Source organism: Crinia signifera, chromosome 2 (genome assembly GCF_055691185.1).
Source record: "Crinia signifera chromosome 2, ASM5569118v1, whole genome shotgun sequence".
Lineage (NCBI taxonomy): Eukaryota > Metazoa > Chordata > Amphibia > Anura > Myobatrachidae > Crinia > Crinia signifera.
The window spans coordinates 259,670,603-259,695,210 of NC_139218.1; the positions used below are offsets into that span (position 1 = coordinate 259,670,603).

General features: G+C 45.4%; 1 protein-coding gene across 1 annotated transcript in view; it reads left to right on the top strand.

The window, feature by feature from the left end:
- LOC146060769 (interleukin-1 receptor type 1-like) overlaps positions 1–24,608 on the top strand; it is an 88,581-nt gene that overhangs the window by 28,618 nt on the left and 35,355 nt on the right. Inside the window, exons 5-8 of the mRNA XM_083174387.1 lie at positions 4,531–4,609; positions 14,552–14,795; positions 20,397–20,568; positions 21,444–21,612. Of these exons, the coding sequence (XP_083030513.1) occupies positions 4,540–4,609; positions 14,552–14,795; positions 20,397–20,568; positions 21,444–21,612 (655 nt within the window). The 5' untranslated portion in view covers positions 4,531–4,539. The remainder of the gene's footprint in view (positions 1–4,530; positions 4,610–14,551; positions 14,796–20,396; positions 20,569–21,443; positions 21,613–24,608) is intronic.

The window sequence follows — 24,608 nt, forward strand, 5'->3', positions numbered from 1 at the left end:
CTAATCTTATTTATATCAAAGCACTTTCCTAACTTTTTACAATAAAAAGCATCACAATGTTCAACCTCTTTTCAAAATCTTATAAAATATTTCTATTCAAATACATATTTCCTACATCTAGATTAGGTAACATTTAAACAACATAAAAATTCATCATAACACTATCACACACTACACCCCCTTTGCAATTATATGCACTTTCTTTTGTAAACATTTATGCTCTCACTCAAATTAACTTTACCCACATTATTCACCATATTACACTACATCTCACACTCACATATATTTCTACTTCTAATGGGGCGAAGCCCCTCACGACGGTGTGAAGAGCGCCCGGAGGGCGCGATGAATCACCTAGTATATATATATATATATATATATATATATATATAAGCAGTGCTCAAAGTGGACATTTTAAAGTGGGGGGTATGAAAAAATAAAGGCTGTAGTGGCGCTCCAGAAAAGGGGGTGTGGCCAGTGGAAAGGGGGCATGCCTTAAAGTGCAGTGTACCACACCACAACATACCCCTTATACACATTATACACCAAAATAGTAGGACCCTAGTGGGTAACTGGGGGGGGGGGTATGTGTGACAGGAAGATAGCGATGGACTGGGGGGCAGGTGTGATGGAGATAGCGGGTCACTATGGGGTCAGGTGTGACAAGCAGACAGTGGATATCTAGGGGGAGCAGGTGTGACAGGGAGGTATAGATAGATATTAGAGAAACTTACATATATGTACAGATCACAAATAAAGGAAATATATCTATGCACACATATACATATATATCTATGCTCCTCCTCACCTTTCTAAATTACCTAAGAGCAGTGCAGGTGGGGGATATGATGCGCTCCTTCCATGGCTGCCGGTGACCCAGCGACAGACACCTCTGCTGGCTTCTCCACTCCATGTTTCCCCAGTGTGTGAAGTGATGACATCACACGCATAATGGAGAAGCTGAAGCAGGATAGAGGATGAGAAACCAGCAGACACTGCTACTTCCCTTGGCTCCGACGCATCCCAGGCCACCCGCCCATCCTGTACACAGTAGCCAATAGCCGGCTCTGTGTACAGTCAATTGAATCAGTGGGAGGATTTGTCATCTCTGCCATGGCCGCACCCGCACTGCAGCTAACTCGTCTCCGGTGGTCAGTCAGTGGGCAGCGGCATGCTCCCCGCAACAGTGAATAATACATTGCTTGCACAACTATAGCAGCTCCTGCCTGCGCAGCCATAATGTTTTGGCTTGCAGAAAGTGCATGTGACTTCACGTAATTGCGGCAAACCGCCCTGAAAACGGTCCAGACATGCTTCCATTGTCCGGACTGCACTCGCCCAACACCACATCACCGCCGACTTAATGGCATGATGCCACCTCTCCTATGTCACTCAGACTGCGGTTGCATTTTCCAGAATGCGACCGCTGTCATCTATTGGGAATGTTTACTATTCAGAGATCAATGCTGAATACGGCTTATTGTACAAATATTCAACAAATATATATAACATTTTCAGGCTGCATGTGACTGTAGCGCCTAGATCCCCTTCAAGCAATATAGCCTCTGATGTCATCAGACCATTTGTGCTTTTACAAGATTACACTTTTAAATAAATACCATAATCTCATTCTGTACAACTAACAAATCTTAACATGAAATAACACAACTATTGCAAAAAGAGGTGGTGCAAGGGATTTGGGCTCCACTCTGCTGCCACTTCCCAAGGGTGGCTCATGCTCACTGACAGGGGCCGGATGCTGCACTCTAGCATTATGTGCAGCATCTGGCTCCTGTCATTGTGTAGAAGCTGGCACTGCAGTCAAGGCAGTCTCTGGGGGCGTTCGCATCTCCCTAAAATAAGGCTGCCCAAGGTGCTGCAAGCAGAGAGAGTCCCCAAGGCTATATCATTGCACTTGTGGTGGTCATGCTGCAGGAAACAAAAAACATGTGAACCTTTGTCATGTCAACTAATCCTACTTCCAACCTTTGTACATGTTGACCTAATGCATGTTGAGTATTTGTTGTTATCTTATACATTTTACATTGTCCCTCCAATGATCCACACTTGTGTATTGGGCTGCTTCATCAGAAGACATGTACTTGCATTTTTTTCATGAGCATATTTTGCATCTGTGAATATGGACATACATTTGTGTGAAATCATCATCAGACCCTAGAATTGCCTAGAATATGTGCTAGGGAGCTAGGATTGCTGAATGTGCTTGTATCAGGGCGTAAAGTGGTCCTGGAGAGGTGGTGGCACTCATATCCCTCTGCCACCTAGTTCCTCCCCTTCCCTTCCCTCCATTAGACAGAGCGATAGGGTATTGGATATCCCCTTGCAAATTCCATTACTGAGGCAATATTCACCAACTTTATGTTTTACTTTGAGACACGAACACATGAAAAATATTTTACAATATGTATTTCACATAATCTTGCTTAAACTATATAGTTACATAGTAGTCAGGGCCGGACTGGGACCAGAAATCAGCCCTGGCATTTTGAGCACACAGGCCCACCTGCAGCATGTGGGACCCTTGCGCGGCGAAAAGGGGGCGTGGTCTCATGGAAAGCATCAGAAAAAGGAACAGAAAACATTATGAAACACATTGTAAACACCATTACACATTTATAATAACAGGAAACCACAGGCTGCCCCCTGCACAATAACAGAACACCACAGGCTGCCCCCCCTGCACAATAACTGGACACCACAAGCTGCTCCCCTGCACAATAACAGAACACCAGAGGCTGCTCCCCCTGCACAATAACAGAACACCATAGGCTGTTCCCCCTACACAATAACTGGACACCACAGGCTGCCCCCCCCCCTGCACAATAACTGGACACCACAGGCTGCCCCCCTGCACAATAACTGGACACCACAGGCTGCTCCCCCTGCACAATAACAGGACTCAGGAGTCAGGACACCACAGGCTTCTCTCAGAGAAGTTCTCTGGGAGAAGCCTGTGGTGTCCTGACTCCTCAGTCCTGTTCTCCCCCTGTACAAATGCTATTTACCTGAGGCTGTGAAGCTGATTGAGGATGGACACCGAGGCTGCCTGCAGCACCAGCAGGGGGAAGTAATGTACATGCACAAGCCGGACAGAAGTAGGAAGTATCATGGTGCCTTCACTGCCTTGTGAGGATCCTCCTGACCCTCGTCCCAAATCTCGCCCGATGCCCTGCCCTCTGTAGCGGCCTCTTGCACTGTCTAGGCAGGTCCACAGTGCAGGAGGCCGGCGGCCATTTTCCCGAAGCCGCGGCTATATCCTCCTGCACTGAGACAGGTCCTCAGTGCAGAAAGCCGGCTGCTATTTTCCCGAAGCCGCGGCCATATCCTTTAAGCTGCGGCCAGCGCCGCTGAGCACAGGAGAGTCCCAGCCGCTGCCAGCGGCAAGCGGGACTCAAATTCGGCCCACCTGGCCATAGTCCCTTCTGGCATTTGCCAGAAGTGCCAGATTGCCAGTCCGGCCCTGATAGTAGTTAAGGCTGAATAAAGACATGCGCCCATCAAGTTCAACCTTTGGTTCGAGTGCATTATCTATTTGCTACATCCCTTATATAAACTGAAATCTGTTTTCATTAAATACAGATTATGATTGTTGTTTGTACCCCTGGATGTTTTTGCCCAATAGATGTTTGTCCAACCTTATCTCCAGGAAGAGAGTTCCACAATTTAACTGCCCTGACCGTAAAAAAGTTTTTTTCTTTTAAGGGTACGAAATCTTCTCTCCTCTAGTCTAAACTCATGCCCACGTGTCCTAGAGTCCTTCCTCAAAGCGAAAAGGTTGCCTAACAGTTCATTATATTGGCCCCTGATATATTTGTAAATGTTAACCATGTCTCCCCTTAAATGTCTCATTTCTAGCGTAAACAATCCCAATTTGTCCAATTTAATTACTCCAACCATTTTATTAGCTTTGTTGCTCTTCTTTGGAATTTTTCCAGTTCTGTGATGTTTTTTTTCTTGTAGTGTGGGGCCCAGAATTGTACTCCATATTCTAGGTGCAGTCTGACCAATGCTTTATAACGAGGAATAATAACATTTGAGTCCCTAGTCTCCATACCTCTTCTTATATAGGCTAGTATCCTATTGGTCTTTTTAAACTGTGTTGGCTCAGTTTAACTATTCTATCAAATATTTATTATATTAAGTTATAATACAGTTCCAATTTTGTTCTCTACCATGAAACTACCTGTATCGCATCCATCCCCCTACAATTCAATCTCCGATGTATTTTCCGTCAGTGCATGTAAGATGTCGAAAGTGATCATATTACTTTCAAACGAAGTTAATGCCATTAAAGACCTTGGGCTACATTTACTAAGCATTGTCACTCACTAATTCTTAACAGGTTTGTTCCTGAAATTTAATCTGTAGAAATACTAAATAGAAAAACAGACAAAAATCATCAAAAATTGTTGCTTAGTAAATCTAACCACTAGTACAGGTTGTATTTTTATAACTGTTTCATTGCCCTAATTTCTACTTTTTCTCCCAAACTATTACTATTTATTATAGGTCCATGAAATGGTTACTTCACGCCTTATTTTTATGCTATATATATTAACTCTGATATATTTACCATCATATAAGGCAGGTAAGTAAATTTTAATATTCATTGAAAATGACAGTATTACAAGTGTGTGCAATAATGGGGTTGCTATATAAATACAGATCAGGGCCGGCGCCACCACTAGGCAGGACTAGGCATTTGCCTAGGGCGCCGGCCACTGGAGGGCGGAAATGAGCCGCCGAGGAGAGGTACCATAGAAAGCGGGGAGCAGGTAAGACAGAGGGCTTCCCTCTTCCCCCACCCCCCATCCCACCTCTGAATCAACGCTGCCCTCCCCCCCTGGACGTGGGGGCTGCTGCGGCAGCAGTATTGCCCGTATCACAACCACCCCCCCCACCCCCCTGGAGTGTGGGCGGCTGCTGCAGTATCACCCGCAAAAATCCCCCCCCCCCCCCGAAGCACGGGGGGGTGCATCGGGCGGCGGGCGGAGGATTTGCCTGGGGCGGAGGGGAGGCTTGCACCGGCCCTGATACAGATGTGTCCTCATCCACTATCTTCATTGATACCAAAGTGCACCAGTTTCTGGAGGAATCAGCTGCACAAAGTGTATTTTTTGCTCAAAACTGAATCGTAATCCTATGAACAAAACAACTGTATGTGACAAAACTATTTTGCTAGATTGCATTGATGGTTTACATTTTTGTTTGTGTACAGTATTATTATTATTTTTTTAACATCAATATTTTTATTGAAAACAGTTCAATAACTTTTAGAGGGGAGGGGGTTACAGAAAGAAGAAAGGGGAGGCAGGGAAAGGGGTACACATGGGGCAGTTAGACTGCTGCAAGATACAAGGAAAAAAAAGAAACAAATGTCTAAACAGAATAATTATGTCGAGCACATATTGTACAGTATGGGATATATAGGCGTAAATGGTAACAATGTATAATTACACATAGGCCTAGAATATAATATTAATAGAGTCTCAGGATATTTATGAAATGCATGTGGAACATTAAGGCTGAATTGACGAGGGTCGCTATGGGAGGCTTTAGGGAAATGGTGTGAACCCTCCCCGTCGGTGAATGGTCACACCAATATGACCAGCATACTAGTGGGGATGTAGACGAATAAGAATAAGGAATATACTTCGTTTCCATGGTGTAATTGAAGTGGATTTTTTGAATAACTTTTGCTAGTTGAGGAGGTGTAGGTTGTTTCCAGCACTGAGCCAGAGCTGAGCGGGCTGCGATGAGGATATGCCCTAAGACATATCGCTTGCAGGAGGGAATAGAGTCCGGAAATATGTTAAATAATGCCACCGAGGGGGAAGGGGTTAGAGTAATATGTAGGACTTGATTAATTAAGTTGAATACATCTTTCCAATAATCAGTAATGAGTGGGCAGGTCCAAAAAATGTGGTAAATGTGTCCTTTTTCTCTGCATTGCCTTCAAAATTTGGAGCAGGTGGGCCAAAATGAGTTCAGTCTATCTGGGGTGAGATACAACCTGTGGATCAGTTTCACATGCATTTCAGTATGATTCAAACTGCGCGACAAGGAGTGGGAGGAAAGAAATATTTTGCTCCATTGGGCCTCCCAGTGTCAGACACAGGACAGTTTCCCACTTCTTCTGTGTGTTAGATTTAAAAATAACAGGCATGTCTAGAAGTGTTTTGTACCAGAATGTGATGTCCTCTCTAGAGTGCAGTGGAGTGAGGCGAAAGTAGATTTGCAGAGTGGGAGCGCTAAGTGGTGCAGTCTGGCGGGGGATACCATTCCACCAATGATTTATTTGGAGGTAATGAAAAAGTTCAGACCCTGGGAGGGGGTATTTAAGTTGAATCTGGGGGAACTTTAATAGACATTGGCCGACAAAGAGTCCCATACTGAGAGGAAAACTTCGGTAGAGGGAAGGAGATTATGTGATTTGGGCCTGAGGGATGTAGGTATCCTAAAGAGGTCCTCCACCGGAAATGGGACACAGTACCTTTCCGGGCATACAGTATTATTTTTAAAGTCAAGTCTGGTAAGACCTTAGAATTCACAATAGCTTAGGTGGATGATATTCAATTTAATCATTCTTTATTGTCAAAATCAATTCATTTACCTGTTGTTTCTGCAATCACACCTGTGTGGCAAAACCTCATTCTCTGGGTGGGTTTGTCAGCGGTTTTATAGTGTGTTTGATCAGTCCCAGGTTTCTATTTTATTCTTTTAATCATCTACAAAAAAAAAATGATTGTGCTTGGATATTCAATTCTATTTTAAGTATGCATTCTTGGCGGTTATGTAGCAGTTTTGATCTTGGTACATTGGAGTTGCAAAACCACAAATTAGCTGGGATTTAGAACCCACCACTTAATGCCACGAATCAACCTGCCCCAGTAGTGGTCAGCTTCATCTTCTCTTCCTGCTTCTCCTGGAAAGAAGAAATATTAAATCAGCTAGCATGAGGTATATATCGAAACAGTGTACGGTTTCGATATATACAGAATGTTGTTTATCAAGAACCAGGAGCCAAGGTGCTAGGTCCTCCAAGTCAGTGATTCTCAATCTCTGTCCTTAAGACCCCAAACAATTCCCAGCATGTATACAGGTGTATTACCAGCTGACACATTTTAAAGATCCGCAGGTGACCTTTTACAAATAACATGACCTGATTGATTAGTTCTGGCAATACAATGTCAACAATTCCTGGATTACATAGTGCGTACTAAGCACCGATAAGCTGAGAAGAACATGCAACTAGAGTTGCTAAGAGCTGGTTTGCAGAGCAGGTCATGTGACATGGGGCATGATTCAGCCCTGACTGCAGAGCTGTGAATTCGATTACAGGGAAACCACTCATGCGCACGGTCCACAATTCACATGTGCAAGTCGCCCGTACTAACAAAGCCAGCAATGGCTAGCCATCGCTGGCCATTTGTAAGTCAAGTGACAGGCTCAGGGCATTTGGGGGTGGCACGTTGGTGTTTTCTGGGAGTGCCCTGGAAAACGCAGGTGTTGCCCAGCCGTTGGGAGTAAGGGGTGCTGACATCAGCAGCGGCCTCCTCTCAGCGGCCATTGCACTGCTGAGAAAGTCTAGACCAGTAATGGCTAACCTTGAAACTCCATCTGTTGTTGAACTACACATCCCAGAATGTCCTGCTACAGTTTTACTATTTGGCCATGCTAAAACTGATGCAGGGCATGCTTGGATGTGTAGGTGAACACGCTGGAGTGTCAAGGTTAGCCATAACTGGTGTAGACCTGCAAATGTTTTTCCCCTGTGTGCAGGGCTGCAAACCTATATGCACAGGTGCGGGTAGCCACTCTGGCTGGGCGCCGTTTACCTGATCACTGGGTTCCGAAGATTTGCAGCCCAGCGATCAGGTCTGAATCAGGTCCAATGTCCAACTTGGCCGTACCCATAGTTCAGACCAGGAGAAGAAATCAAGTCAGATTTCTAATAAATGACTCGTCCGGACGCACAGGAACCACCCCCCATTTTTGGGCACCCTCCCAGCCTTTCCATGAGAGAAGGCAAGTATGACATTTTATGCAGCTCTCATTACCTGCTTTTAGCTGTAGCTGTGAGCATGTATGTGTAATGTGCTGACCATTTCCTGCCAAAGTGTTTATTTCACCACAGTACTATGTGAAGCTTATGGATAAAACAAATACATTTCTCCTTAATCATATTTTCAGTTTAAAATAAAAGCACTGGCAGCAATTGTGTGAATTACATACATTAGATTAATACAGCCTCCTATTTATTCAAATGTTGCAATAAAACAGATTCTCTATATCACTTTACAGCCATATATATATATATATATATATATATATATATATATATATATACACACACAGATGGAGCTTGCCCAGCTTGCGGGGTTGAGTTTTAATTCAGTATGTCTTGAAAATGAGAAATAGTTTCAATACTATTACTGGATAACAGGAGGAATTGGATATATCCAGTTTGGGATGTTTTTGCCAGTAGCAGTAATAACTTTCAGAAACTGTTTGACTCTCCTGAAAATCTGCTGACTCCCAGGGAACCCTTCCAGAATGAATCATAATAAAGTGAAAGGAAGAAAAACACACTGTTTCCCCCAGCACCTACATACAGCGCTAGGGATCCCCAATAAACCTTGACGAGGCTTGGGGGCTTATTCATACATTTGCGCAATTATATGTAACCCAGATGGCTGAATTCTGTTACTATATAGGATACAGGTATCTTGTTACTGTATCAATCAGGGTGCTGGGGGAAACTGTGCTTGTCTCAATCAAAATTACCCTTCCCTTGTGAGCACCTGAGTGATATCACTAAACTAAATGAGCTTCTGCCAGTATATATATATAGATATATATATCTATATGTCTAAATATATATATATATATATATATATATATATATATATATATATATATATATATATATATATATATATATATATATATATATATATATATATATATAGACACAGTATTGGCCAGCACACCTCAGCGGGATTCAACTTGTGTGGTGCCTTCCCTGGTTTCCCTGCCGGGATTCCAAATCCAGATACCTTCTTGGGATGGCACTCACTTCTTCAAGAAAACTCGGACACAAGCAGTAGTTGAAAATCTACGTTTCGGAGCTTTTAATCACACTCCGTCATCAGGATCCTGATGACGGAGTGTGATTAAAAGCTCCGAAACGTAGATTTTCAACTACTCCTTGTGTCCGAGTTTTCTTCTAGGAAAATAAACAAGAGCACTCCATAGTGCAATATAAAAGGTGATATTTATTTTTTTCTAAAAAGTTTTTTCGCATAGGCAGGTTTAAAATAACGTACCACAGTGGGCGGTTCAACCACCGCAGGACAACAGCATAGACACTTGTGTCGCAGACACAGTTTTAAGTCGGAGCGGTTACACTCATGGATGTCACGCTTCCAGACACATCAGATGGGCATGCCAGGCCGCGCTCCAACGCGTTTCGTAATCACGTACTTCGTCAGTAGGGCAATTCTACAATACCAGGGAAGTCCAGGAACAGAGCATTTTCTCCCGCATAGAGAGGGTCAGGTAGGCAAGTATGATATATATATATATATATCTCTGAGGTGAAAGGAATGCAGTAAACAAAACTAAATTTGTTGTGACATTTAACTGCAGGCCAAACCTCTTATTACTGGGCATTCCCTGAGACAATTATATACATCAGTAATGTGTACATGACATGTAGGGCAATCAGGAATCAGGGGAGGATAATAAGTTCATAGTAAAACTCTACTGAATTTAAACAAAACATGACCTAGTTTGGCAGCATGATTGGAGTTTATAATGTTAGGATATTATATATATATATATATATATATATATATATATAAATAAAGTAATTCTGTTAGCCCCTCTGAAGCGATCAGAAGTCCTATTGGAGATTTGTTTGCATATTTTTATTGGATGAAGGATCATCATCCGCATTTTAGGTGAACCCTTTAAAGCTCCGTTAATGAGGAGGCTGACAGGAACACTAAGACCTGTTAAGCTATAGGCCACAATAATTGCCAAACCTGAACTGAAGTTATTGTTTATTCCTAATATAGATCCAAGGAACATTATGTCCTTATATTAAAAAACCCTAGAAAACATCTCTATATAATACAAAAAAGGGAAATGTTCTACAGATCCGAATAATTTACGATCACAATATATCACAATTATATTTCCCTGATGAAGTCTCTATGAGACGAAACGCGTTGGATTTTCTACAAGCGTTTTTACCTTGACAACCCTGTGAAGAAAAATAAACAATTATTGGGAAAACATCTCCTACTTACTTCACTGGATGTGGAACTTGCAAGAGTGCATTTGGACTTTGGTTTAGGCGCCATACCACTATTGGGTAAAAGTATTGGGCTTTGTTTGTTCCCTATCCCTCAGGGAACTTAGTGGCGAGGCTGCCAAGCATCTAATTGCAACATATTGTATACATATTTTGTGAAAGAGGCTATAGTGCGAATTGGAATATTGGGGATCTACTGTATATATATATATATATATATATATATATATATATAAAATCCTGTCCAAGTTTGGGCTGCCACTCTAAGGGCCATATTCAATAAACCTAATCGCGATGTGCAGCGAATCATGTTTAGGATTCGCTGCACATTCGCCATGTTCCGTAGGGCTGGAGCCCTCGCTGCCAGCCCTCGCTGACACAGTATTCAACGAGGCAGGGGCTCGCTGCCCCTGATGGCGAATGTGAACCCCCGCGGCGGACGACGCAGGGAGCCCGTGGACGATGGCAGGCAGGGAGATGGAAGTCTCCCTGCCTGCCCCAGAATGTATGTGGGGGGGAAGTGGGCTCCCCGGGAGCCAGGCAGCACAAGCTGCCCCCCGGGAGAGCCAGCAGGGGACCAAATATGCACTGCTCCCAATCGAGCATATGTAATGATCGGGAGCAGTGAATATATGAATATGTAATGAGCGGCTCTCTGCTCCCGGCCCCCTGCTGGCTGCTATGTGTAAAAGAAATATATATATTTTTAAATTAAATATATATTCATGTGCTGTAAGCAAATGAATAAAAATAGTATGCCCCTTCACAGAATAAAATTCCTGATTTTTTTACACCAAATTTTAAAAAACAACAACATTATTTTAATAGTTCACATTCCACTTCACCATGAAAATATGGCGATTGCTACACGGTGACACACGGCGAAATCACTTAGAAAGCAATTCGCCATCTTCTCATTGAATACACTCACGGCGAATCACATTGAAAAACCCATTGAAAAACCACAGCGTGTTGCGGAAAGCATCAGACGGTGAATTGTCCCTCATTCACTGTTCACCGTCGGCGAAAAGTGCACGTTGAATAGGGTGATTCACTTTCTGACACAAAAAATCCCCTTCCAAAGTGAAAATAACACAAATTCGCCATGAAACATGGCGAATTGGCCTCATTGAATACTGCCCTAATAATCACGACTGTATCTTTTAGCTTTTTTTACATTAAGCGCTTCTCAACAACATATATATTTGTTTGTGTGTGCATCTCTCAATCCCTCCTTCCCTGCACCTCTTTATCCACCTCAACTGTGCGCCTCTCACTTTCCCTTTCTCTGCACCTCTCTGCCACACTTGCACCTCTCACTTCCTCCTTCCCTGCATCTCTCCGTCGTAGTCACCTCTCATTCCCTTCTTCCCTTCATCTCTCTGTCCCAGTTACCTCACATTTCCTCCTTCCCTGCATCTCTCCATCCCAGTCACCTATCATTCCCCCCCTCCCTGCTGTCCCCGTCTCCACTGCACTTCTCCATCATGTCACCTCTCACTTCTTCCTTATATCCACCTCTCCGTCCTCCTGTTACACCTGCATGTCTCATTTCCTCCTTTTCTGTACCTCTCCATCCCCCTTGAACCTCTTCGTCCCCTGTCCTACCTGCACTGCTCTGCCCCCAATCCCCCCTACACTTCTCAGTTTTCCTGTGCACCTCTCCATCCCCTGTCCTACTGCACCTCTCCATCCCCCTGCAGCTCTCTGTCCTCCCCTGCACCAATATATCCCTCTGTCTCCTCTGCACCTTTCCACCCCCTTGCACCTCTCCATACTCCTGTCCCCCCTGCACCTCTGTCCCTCCTTCATCTCTCCATCTCCCTGTAGTCCCTTCACCTCTCTGTCTCCCTGTCCACCCTGCACCACTCTGTGCTCCCTTTACCTCTCCACCCCCCTGTCCCCCTTCATTTCTCTATCCCTGTGCTCCCCCTGCATCTCTCTGTCCCTCTGTTCTACCTGCACCTCTGTATGTTACTCTCAAATAAAATAGACATAAAAATTACTCATCAAAATATCTGCTATTCACCTAACTTATGGCAGACAGCAGGTGGAGGATGGGGCAGGTGGCAGCCGGAGGATGGGGCAGGCCGCAGGCAGCAGATGGGCAGTGGGGCGGTCAGAGGAGGTAAAGCCATGGCTGGGTCCCCATCTCATCCATTGCAGCCTGCGCCCGAGGCAAGCCACTCCCACTCTGGGGGAGCAGTGCAGTGGGCTGCTAGTAACTGGCTGGGATAGGCTCCCCTCCTTGCCTCTCTAGTGTCAGGCATACCTGGCCTGCAGAATTCGGGTAAGGATGCCCACGCTATGTTCTGGTTAAGCAGGTGGAAGCTTCCTCTGACTGCACGCACTTCAGCTGCTGCTGGCTCTCAACATCTCCCCAGCACTTAAACAGGCAGCAGCAGAGCAGCTCCTGGCCTGTTAGCACAGAAGCTCTGACCACTCCCTGCAGACCCCACTGGCGTTGGCTCCCCCAAGCCACCGCGGGGGCTGCAGGACCGTAGTTATGCCACTGTTTCAGATAAAGCACAATAAAACTTAACATGTGAAAATGCTTTGGATGGTGCATGGTAGCACTTCATATAGAGATTACTGTACAACACAGATGTACAAATTCCACACATCAAATTGATTAATGTAATCTGTCACTTCCAGTTGTTTTATTTGTGCAAATATGACACACACTTGGTGCTGCTGAGTTGCTCAGGACCTGATAGCAACAGTGTATGAGGACACATCTGCAGTATTCTGTTTAGGAAAGGGCAAAGCCTTTGTCAGTGATTAGTCTAATTAATTCATCGCTCTATAAATCTAATGGGGTGCTGACCCCAGAGGCTACTACAACACATTAGATACTGTGAAATGCAATAACAGTAATATCATAGAACAAATGCAGTAAAGATGTAGCTGTGCTCATCCTTGCCAGATCGCCATTGCTCATTCCCGTGTGATGCGCTAAATTTGCACCCACGACACAGAATCACCCCGCTCAATGTGTTTCTGGGAGCTATATTAGCAAATTAGATGCAAATACATGGCGATGGTTTGCGTCAATCAACATGGGATTCCCACATGGCGATTGGCAAGGAAACCATGAGCATGGCTACATATGTACATTTCTCAGTGTTATGATGTCCAGTTATCCAAAATATTACATTATTTATATATATTTTCTTTTGATTGTCCTTATAAGGGATATGGAACGGGATGCTCTAAAATAAAAATGTGGTAAAAACCCGGGTTTTTAATGCATTTTCATATGCTCTAATGCCCCTCCATCTTGGCAGCGCTGTGGAGGGTTTCGCCAGGGTATCGATACCCTATGGAAGCCTATGGAGTGAGGGATCCATCACGGATCCCTCCCAGCATGCCCCGCAGCCAGGCCATCACTGTGCGCATGCACATAGGGACTCCTGTGTCTCAGACCCGGAAGAGCTGTCCGTTGCACTAATAATCGCAAATGTTAGTGCATATACGATTATTCCAAATGCGGTACCCGGCGGAGGGGGGCGATGTAGGGCTGTGGATGTTAGAACATCCCCCTCATGGTCACTGGGTTGACTCAATTAAGGTCGATATACATTGAGTCGACCACTGAAGGTCGACAGGGCATAGCTTGACACCTGAAATAGGTCAACATGGCTAAGGTCGACAGGGTTTGAGGGTCATCACAGGCATTAGGTTGACAATGGGACGGTCGACTTGTGCCGACAGGCGGTATTTCATATCCTACCATCCACTAGGGCGTGTAGGGAGAATATAATATTGTGCCCGAAGCATGGGGGGTGCAGTGAGCCATGTGGGGGGCCGCAGTACACTTAGACCGTATCTATGTTGACTACATCGACATTTGGGACATAAAAACATGAAAAACTCATGTCGATCCTTTGACTGTCGAGCTTCCCATAGTCCACCTAATGCTTGTGTCCACCCTAGCCATGTCGACCTATTTCAGGTGTCGACCTAAGCCCTATTGATCTTCAGTGGTCGACACAATGTATGTCGACCTTAATTGAGTCAACCCTATGATCCATACCCCTTTATAATTTGATATTACTTGAAAGCAGATATTTTAAATAAAGTATGCAATGTAGTTTATTTCATAAAGCAATAAGACGTCTGCCTGATAAGGGCACCATCCATGTTATATGTACAGCACGTTCTGTGCATAGGTACACACATAATACATTTGCCTGGTTTGCTTTGTAGAGCTGTGTGAAGATGATGGAGTGGAGAATTACATAGAATATGTTGCGGAAGGCCAGCCCATTTCTGTCACCTGTCCACTTGAAAGTTCCTCTTACAAAAGCAATTTCAATGTAACGTGGTTTAGAAATGGCTCCTATACAGAAATCACCTCAGACGTACAAATGAGAGTTCATCAGGATCAAAATGACCTTATGTTTCTCCCTGCAAGGCTGGATGATACAGACTACTACTTATGTGTGCTCAGGTAAGTCTGTCATCTCACAAGTGATCAGCGCCATGTACAGATAGTTCTTGGAATAATAAAAATCAGTTGCAGAACATTATGGGCCTGATTCAGTCCTGTTAGCAAGGCTGCAAATTGCACATCATTATCAATGTGGTGTGTACACACTAGGCAATATTGTAAACAAAGGGCTTTCTGAGCAATATTGTGAATATCTGGGGCTGGCTGGCAGCACAAGCATGGCCCCTCCTTAGGCACTGTAATGTGCAGTAGAGCTAACATAAATACAGCAGATAAACACTTACTGTACAGCCACTTACTGTAGGTCCGCCCAATAAGGGCAGAGCAGTCAGTGCTAACTGCAGCATCCCCACCACGGCCCTGAACTCATCAGGCAAACAGCAGTTGCCGGGAGACTACAGTCTTCATCCTGTAGAAACTGCTAATCCTGGAAGGGGTCACTGCGGCACAGAGATCAGCAGGCGTCACAGCCTCAGACCGTCTTCGCTCCACATATGCTGCACAGTGCCGGCCATGTCACCCCCGCACAGCCCTGGATGCTGAAAGTGGGTCCCAGAGTACAACTTCCAGCCTGCAGAAGTGGAGTGCAAATCCCTGAAGCTCTTCGGGGAAGTGGAGATGTGGGACATGGAGGCAGCCAGTGATTGGATCAGCAAGGGGCCCATAGTAGCTGCACCCACTGCACCCTCGATAATTACACCACTGATGCTGTGTACTGTATGTCTCCCGACCATGCGTACAAAGCTGGCCCTAGGACACTGATATTGTACTGTCTCGGGGGCATATGGCACCCTGCCCCCCGGCCCAACCCGACACTGTGAGTAATATCACCTAGTGTATGGGGCTTTTATTTTGTTTCTGTGCAGGGTTTATTATGGCTATATTACATACAAAATATTGCTTTACTGTTAATAGAATCTCCAGAAATAGCCCCTAAAGCCCTGTACACACGTGGTGATCCTGCACTTTTGCTGAGTGCCGTGCTTAAGTATGATTGCTCTGCACACATCGCAGGTGTACCACGATGCACCACCAATACTTTGTGCTGAGTGAACGTGCTGAGCGGGGCTTTGCTTATTTTTAATAGTCAAAGCTCCGTAATCTGGGGAAAGCCAGCGCAAGCACTGGCTTTCCCTGCGGGTCATAGCAACGCACAGGGCAACACATTGCCATCGCTGCAGGGCATACACATGGAGCAATCAGTGCTCCATTTCTAAGCAATCTAGTCAGATCTCTTAGAAAAGGAGCTGAACTCGCCCTGTGTGGATGCCCCTTAAATATCTGTTAGCAGACAAAGAAAATTGTGGAATTCTTTAAAAGATAAAGTCAAAATATTTTTTTTTCACATATTTTTTTTTTTCACACACTAAATGCAAAATGGATAAAGTAAATATTGCATACAACATGATGCCTCAATTATCAATAGCTAATCAAATTGTGCTAAAAATCATACATTTCTAAACATAGTCCAACCAAATAATGCGGAGAAGTGGAATTACTTTAATGTTGTTCTAACAACAGACTAAATTGTTGCAGTGTAGGCAAAATACACATTTTTAACATTTGAATTAGCAAAGAACTAAATATGTCTCATGATTAAAATGTTCGGTACTTGTTTCCTAGCACGGCGCCACCGATTTTAATTGTATGCAATCGGGTTGCAAAAATCGGGTCAATCGCATTGCATGCAACCAAATTGCATGCGATGCGATTGACCTGACCGACCCGATTTTACATTGGCCCCAAAGTTAAATGCCCCCAGACCCCATTTTTCATTGTATGCCCCCCCATTGTTAACGCCACGCCACGATCAACGTGAACCCGAAGTGTGGCTAGCGCAGCAAGCCCGCGAGTGGTGGCGGTGTGTGTCCTCCGACCTTTTCATACCCCCACTATCCACGTCGCCGTGGAGGTGATTTTATATAGTGTGGCGAGCGCAGCGAGCCACCAAGCCCAAAGCGTGGCGAGCGCAGTGTGAGGGGACGCGCATTACTTTAGACTCATTACAATAAAAAAACGCATTGCATCGCATGCATCGTATGCCGCTATATGGTATGCAATGCGATGAGATGCCCTACGATGCACATTGTGGGCGCCGTGATAATACACAAGTACCATCTACTTATAGGAATGTTGAGAATCTACCATATCGAAAATTTACCTATATCATGGGAATGGTTTGCTCTACTGCAAATCACAATATGCCCAATGTAATGCTGCTATTAAATGCCCAATGTAATATACCCAATGTAATGCTGCTAATTTATGCCCAATTTAATGATTTGGTACTTATGTATTAGCAGGGCGCCCAATTAGCATACGTATGCTAGCATAGGGAAATCGCATAACATTGGCCTTTTTAGTGGCATGCGATTTTCCTATGTAATTTATTCACTGCTCTGTTGGCCCACTGCTCTGTTGGCATCGCATCGCACCTCCCGCAAAATTGCATGCGATTTTATAGGGTGCGATGCCATTACATTAGCTATACACTTGTATGACATGCAATGAGGTTTTAGGCACCCCCCCACTATCCACACCACCCCGAAGCATGGGGAGCACAGCGGAATACGTCCTCCCGACCTTTTCATATCCCCACTATCCACATCGATTTTATATAGCGTGTCGAGCGAAGCGAGCCACCGAGCCCAAAGCGTGGCGAGCGGACGCGGATTACTTTACATGTATTCCACGTCCGCTCGCCACGCTTCGGACTCGGTGGCTTGCTGTGCTCACCACCCTATATCAAGTCAATTCCACGCCGACGTGGATAGTGGGGTATGAAAAGGTCGGGAAGACGCATTCCGCCAACCCTCGCAGGGCTCGGTGTACTCGCTACACTTCGGGGTGGCGTGGATAGTGGGGGGGGGGCGAAAACCTCATTGCATGTTATACAATTGTATAGCTAATGTACCCATGCGATTTTGCGGGAGGTGTCATGCCCTGCGATGCGATCCATGCAATGCGATCCGCCAGGGCCAAGAGAGCAGTGAATAAATTACATAGGAAAATCGCATCGCACGGCACTAAAATGGCCCATGCGATGCGATTTTCTTACGCAGAATCGGCAATGAGCAATTTGCTTAGTGGGCGTCCTGCTAATACATAAGTACCAATGATTTTATTTAATAAGTGGAGTGAATATAATTTGACAGTTTGCAGTAAAGGTGCCCATACACGGTACAATTGTTGGGTGTGATGAGATGCGTGCTCCAGTCATGCATCTCATCATGTAAAACCTCACCGACACTAGGTATGCATAACTGCAGTCACTGTGTATAGTGCATCACACTTACTTTCCTCCGGCTGATCATGGGTAAGGCACAGGTATGTGACAATGATTAATGGTGCTGAGTATCGGGAGCCAAGGCACACTGATTGCACGAGTGTGCTGAGCATTACTGGGAGTTGACTAAGTCCCATGACACTTTGCACCAGAGGGCAGAGGCTGATAGGCTTGTGCTGAGCTCTGATTGGTGGAGCTCATTACATGCTTCTCAGGCCCATGGAGAACAGCAGCAGCAGCAGCTTAGTCATGGGGGGGTTTTAATCAGAGGCAGCACTAGGACTGTGAAGTCTCCTACAGAGTAAGGTGCAAAGGGACAAACACAGGCTTTTCATGTGGTAAGTATGTGTGTGTGTGTGTGTGTGTGTGTATATGTGTATATATGTATATATGTATATATATATATATATATATATCCCCTGCAGTTACCCATTGACCAAGTTTATTCTTCCTTTACTCTGTGTTTTGACAGTGTAATATTCTCCCATGCAGTTTGCAGCCAGTAATGACAAGTGCAAGGGGGCCCCCCTGTCTAAAGTACCCCGGGCCCCCCGAAGGCTTAATCTGGTACTGTATAGCAGAGATAACTTCTTGAACACTCTCCTCCAGCACAAAGCATAAAGGTTACATCAGGTCACTTATCACACCATCTCCTCATCTCCTACACATTCATTGCATCGGTTACATCAAGGCACCTCCTCCAGCACATCAGTTAATTACAGAGGCATAAATATGGCGAACAGCAGTACATACCAGAGCTTTCTGGGACCAGTAGTGCTACACATCTCACAGGTTACTGTCTCTCTCATACATAACAAGGCTCTTGTCAATTGGGGGCTACTAATCATGCCGCGTGGCTTTGACCACTCACCCAGATACATCCTCTCCAGAGACTCACACCTGGCACTCTTCTAGGGCACCTCTACAGGTGGGTATCACCCTCTCACTGGACTCTGAGCACTGCTGCTCTCACACTGTGATCTCTCTCTCTGTCAGGCTCCTTGCTGGGACTGGCAGCACTCCCCAGATGTGCTGTGAGGCGGGGGCAGAACTCTGGGAGGCAATTAAGTAATCTGCCGCCAGGCTCCTGTTCCCAAGGGGGCACCTCTCCTTCCCTTTGAGTTTAAATCAGTTCATTGAAAGCAGTTGATATTGCTAATGTGGCTTACTCCCCCTTCTAACATCATTTTTGCAAGTGTCACACCCTGTATTAGACCCATGACCTTACTGGAGACAGACACTTTACTGAATGAGCTATTTGGGGGGGCACCAGTACTTACCTTGCCTCTGGGCAACTGGGATGAACTTACACCACAGCTGTGAGGGGCTCTCACTGAGGTTGCATTCACCTCTATGCAGAAATGGGCTCTATTCACAGCAACCCACATGTGCTGCTGCTCTCTCCATAGAAGCGATGCAACTCATGGCTGCTGGGGACCATGGAAATGATGGCTAGCCATTCCATGGTCCCAGCAACATGCATGCACCTTCTCCTTCACTCCAGACGTATGCTGAATCTGCTGCTTTCTAACTTAAGGTGCGCACACACGGGGGCGATATTGGCTGAAATTGCTGGCAATATGGTCGCTGAGCAACCATATTGCCAGTGACTTGGAGTGCTGTTGGCGATAAATCGCCAGCTGTGCACTCCCGTGTGTACTTCCTAGTGATCGCCGGTTGCAGGAACATGCTTCTGTGACCAGCGGCTTCCCCCAGCGCTGAGCAGGAGGTCAGCGCCGGACAGGCACCCATCCCCTGGCAGAGATCAGCGCTGCTCCACCCTCCTCCCCGTCACAACCCGGAAGCTGCAGCGCCACTTACCTGACTGTGCGGCTGCCTCTGACTAGCAGTGAGTACAGGGAGGTGGCGTCTCCCCCCCTTCCCGGTGACAGCAGCAGCGTCTGCTGCTCCCTCCTCCATTCAGGTCTCTCTCCATCCCCGCCCCGTGACAGCAGCAGTGTCTACTTTTCATCGCTGATAAAAAGGAGACACTGAGCAATATGATTGCTGGCGATATATTGCTAGCAATAAATCGCCAGCAATCATATCACCCCGTGTGTACACACCATTACACTTCCTGTCTTCCCCCTCTGCAGGAGGCTTGCATGTGAACACTGCCTGATCTCCAAACTTCTCCCAATCAATGCACAGGAAATAGCCCTAGCTATGCATGATACAACTAAATAGTTATTAACTCTTGTAGTACCAGGGTATTACAATCGCACAGCTCAAAATGTATGTGCTGCACTGTCTACACATAGTAGTTAGTAGTTATTTTTTATTCACAGTATTTTTTTTTCTCTTATTAAAAACAGACGTCCGACATCCTGCAACAAGATTCTTACAAAAGTAGAAGTGTTTAAAATAGACGATGGACTGTGTTATAATCGTGATATATTATACTCTAGTGGTAATCTAATTTTGGGATCTTCGGTTACTATTGAATGCCCAGACATAGACAACATTGTCAAGATAAAATGGTTCAAGGTATTTTGCACAGTGCACATTTTAATGCTGTTATTGTCTTTTAATGTGTGTGCCATGGTCATGTACTGTTGTATGTTACAAGTTATTAGCAGGGCCGGTGCTAGGTACCGGAGCGCCCCAGGCGGGAGGGGTGCCACCGGCGCTCAACTGCTCCATGGGAGGGGGTGGGGGGGTCGATGTGGCCGCCGTGCTGCTGGGGGGGGGGTGCGACCCTCCAGTGGCCAGCAACCTAGGCAAATGCCTAAACCTGCCTAGTGGTGGTGCCGGCTATGGTTATTAGGAATTCAAACCTTCAGCCAATTGCATGATTGCCCCAGGACTTACATAAGCAGTGGGGCATATACAGGGAGCCAAAGAGCAGAATGTGAGCATCACATCACAGTGCAATGCTACAGAGAAACCAACATATCACAGTATTAAGGTTTAGAAGATTATTATGAATTTCCATCGGTACTTGTGTAGTTTCACGACGCCAGCATGGTGCCGTGCGTCTGAGTCCCCTTGCGGGGTTCGCTTCGCTCGCCCACGCTGCGGGCTCGGTGGCTCGCTACGCTCGCCACACTATTTAAAATCAACTCCATGCCAACATGGATAGTGGAGGTATGAACTATCCATGTTGGCATGGAGTTAAGTTACTTTTTTTAACATAGTTTGTGGCGACCGTAGAACCCGGAAGTAGCACGGCGCCATGATGGCGCCGTCAAACTACACAAGTATCTTTCCATCTTTTAAGAGACAGCTGCTACATGAGATTCTTTTTTTCTGTCTGACTGTTGAAATAGTTTCTTGGCTTAGTGCATTTTAGGGGGATTCTTTTATGAGATTATATACTTTTTACAGTTATTTAAAATACGTATAAAACTATTTCTACACAGGAATGCCAGCCTTTGGATCTAGACAGTAATAAATATTATGTAACAAGGAAATTATTGAATATCAAGAATGTGGAATTGCAAGACAAAGGGAATTACACATGTGTAGCCAGCGTCATGTATAATGGTACAGAATATAATATCTCACGGACCATTACCCTTTCCACTGAAGGTAATTATGAAAATATTTTATATAATAAAAATTTTAATTAATCAATTATTTGACAAATAATTATTTTTTTATTTATTTTTTATCTATTTATTAACAGATCCTTATAGAGTCCACACATATTTCGCAGCATTTTACAGAGAATAGTTGAACATTCACATCAGTCCCTGCCCCAGCGGAGCTTACAATCTGTATTCCCTATCACATGTACACACACACACAGACATTCTAGGGTTAATTTGTTGGGAGCCAATTAGCCTACCAGTATATTTTTGGATTGTGGGAGGAAACCGGAGTACCCGGAGGAAACCCACGCAAGCACGGGGAGAATATACAAACACCGCACAATTAGGGCCATGGTGGAAATCAAACCCATGACCTCATCACTGTTAGGCAGTAATGCTAACCATTACACCATCCATACTGCCCCCCTGAATGAATGATAAATATAAATAAGATGTTAAGGCCTCCCATACATAAGGCCGACTTGTCCTTTGGACAAGTCAGACCTAATTTCTCCTGAGCTCCCCGGCAGCTGCCCGGGAGGGCTCACTACGATTATCCCATGTAAAACTCCTGGGGAGCTGCAGGGCAGGAGAAAAAAAAAACATATATGAGTAGAGTGGGGTTTGGGCTGCATGAAGTGCCTGGGGGCTGTGGGTGCAGTGGCGGAGTGGAAAGTCTGCAGTGTACGGGAAGCGCTGATTGAATGGGCACTGCGGAAAGTGGCAGCAGAATTTGAAAATTAAAAGATAGTGCTCTCTCTCTCTCAGCCAATCAGCGGCTGGCCTATCTTTTGAATTTTCAAATTGTGACAACGCTTTCTGCATTGTCCACTCACTCAGAGCTTCCTGGACACTGTGGACTACACGCTCTGCTGCTGCACCCACAGCCCCCGCTTAAAAGCATCCACGATGTGCAGCTGATGGGTTCCGATGTGACAGATTGAACCTGCAGCAGGTTCAATCTGTAGGGTCCGACCCGATGCGCACAGGACCGTGGATTGGGTCAGATGGGATGTCAAACACATCCAATTTACTGGCTGTCTGCTGCCTTCTCTTCTCTAATTACTGGAACCCTGGATGTGCATTGCTGAGATGCTGGCTCTGTCTGATGGATGGGTCAGCCCATTGCCCGGCTCCCAGCTGTTACACTGTTGCTTCCATTTTCTCCTCTGCAATCAATTTCCTCCTTACCATTGCAGAGGAGGAAATGGAAGCAACAGTGTAACAGGCAGTGGCGTAAATATCATTTAATTATTATGCTCCAACATAGATTTCCCATCCATAACACTATAATTTCTATTACGCCCCGCCAGATGAGCAACCTCATATATATTTATATACCTACTAGCTCTCCGTTCTGAAATTACACCAAAGCAAGGCTTGACAAGCAAACGTCATTCCTAATACTGCCAGAACGAGGCGTGCGACGCACGCCAGCCATCGCCATTTCCGGGTATATTCAGATTCATACATAGTAACATCATGTGACCGGACAGTCCAGCCCAATGATTGGACGGTTTGCCGGCTGCCATGGGAACAATACACCAACTCTTTGCTAATTTTATGCTGCTTCCAGCCGATTGGCTGCACCTCTTTCTCCTGCCAGACTAATAAATGTCTGAACCACTATTTAGAAACACTTGTTTTTATACCTACACTACTGCATTAACTGTCTAATAACTAGTGATGTCATTTGCCTTCCTATTTTTATATGTATATCAAATACCTGCAATGTTAACACAGGTGCTAATTGTTAATCATTGATGTATGGGTATATATACCCCATGGTGAACAGTACCTACTCCACCTTTGATAACGCTGCATCTTCCTAAGCAGCGAAACGCGCCAGAGGTTTACCCTGGACCGGACTTGCTCATTCACATTTATTGGACCCTTGAGTGACTGCGGTCGCCCACTCCTCCTATTCCGAGGAAATTTCCTCCAACACCTCCATTACCACCAGCTACCAGCCCACCATTCTGTTGGCTCCTACCACTAGCAGGAATCAAGGTTGGACATCCTTGTTCTTCAATACTGAACATTTGGTCCCACAGACCCCGCCAACCTTGAGGACACCTGCCCAATAATCCCCGGAGATTATAACCTCTAGCGACGCAAGACACCCGTGGCTCCACCAAGTTCCAGCCTACAACATCAAGGGGCCCCACTCAAAGTGGGCTTAGAGTCGCATCTATCTCCATAAACAACTACCCTTGGGATTGGACATTCCTAAAATACAAGTGGTAACTATCAGCCCAGTGGGCACCCGCACTATATTTACCAGCCATACCCTTTATTTCATCATCATATATCATCCATTGGTCCTACCTATTTCAGCCTCCGGTCCAGTCATTTTCTTAAATCACCTTTTTTATATATTTTTTCATTTATTATTGTGTCATGTATGTCATGTTTTAAACTGTTATTAAATATTGTTCGACTTTTTATCAAAACAGCGCCACTTTTCTTTTCTTCTTTTTTACCAGTGGCGTAAATATCATACTGCAGACCCCAACGTGGCTTGGGGGAGCCAGTGCCGGTGGGGTCTGTGCTGAGATTTCCAGAAAGTGCGGCACACATAAGGAAGGCTGATACAGGTGCTCAGGTGCGGATACAGGCCCCTCATGCTGGCTGCCCTCTTGTACAACACCTGGGGCTGGGTGGTAGGAGGCTGGGCACGATGGTGGGTTCCCCAGGCAAGAGCTGGGGATCACTGTGCTGCTGCTACGGTGATGTCCACATAGGGGGGTGGCGTTTACCTAGCAATCATCACCCGGCAGGCTTCTGGCTCCCTCCCTGGTGAAGCATCGCTTGGGAGCAGGTGCGGGTGCGTGGTGACGGTGCCTGCTGATTACTGCATGCAGGGGGATCTCTGGAGCTCCTTCTGCTAGTATCGATTCGGGGCCAGTGGGCGGGCATATGGTTGTGTCCGTTCCCAGCTTTTACTGCCTCTTCCGCCATCTTCAGGCTGCTGTTCTACTCCTGCCGCAAGTC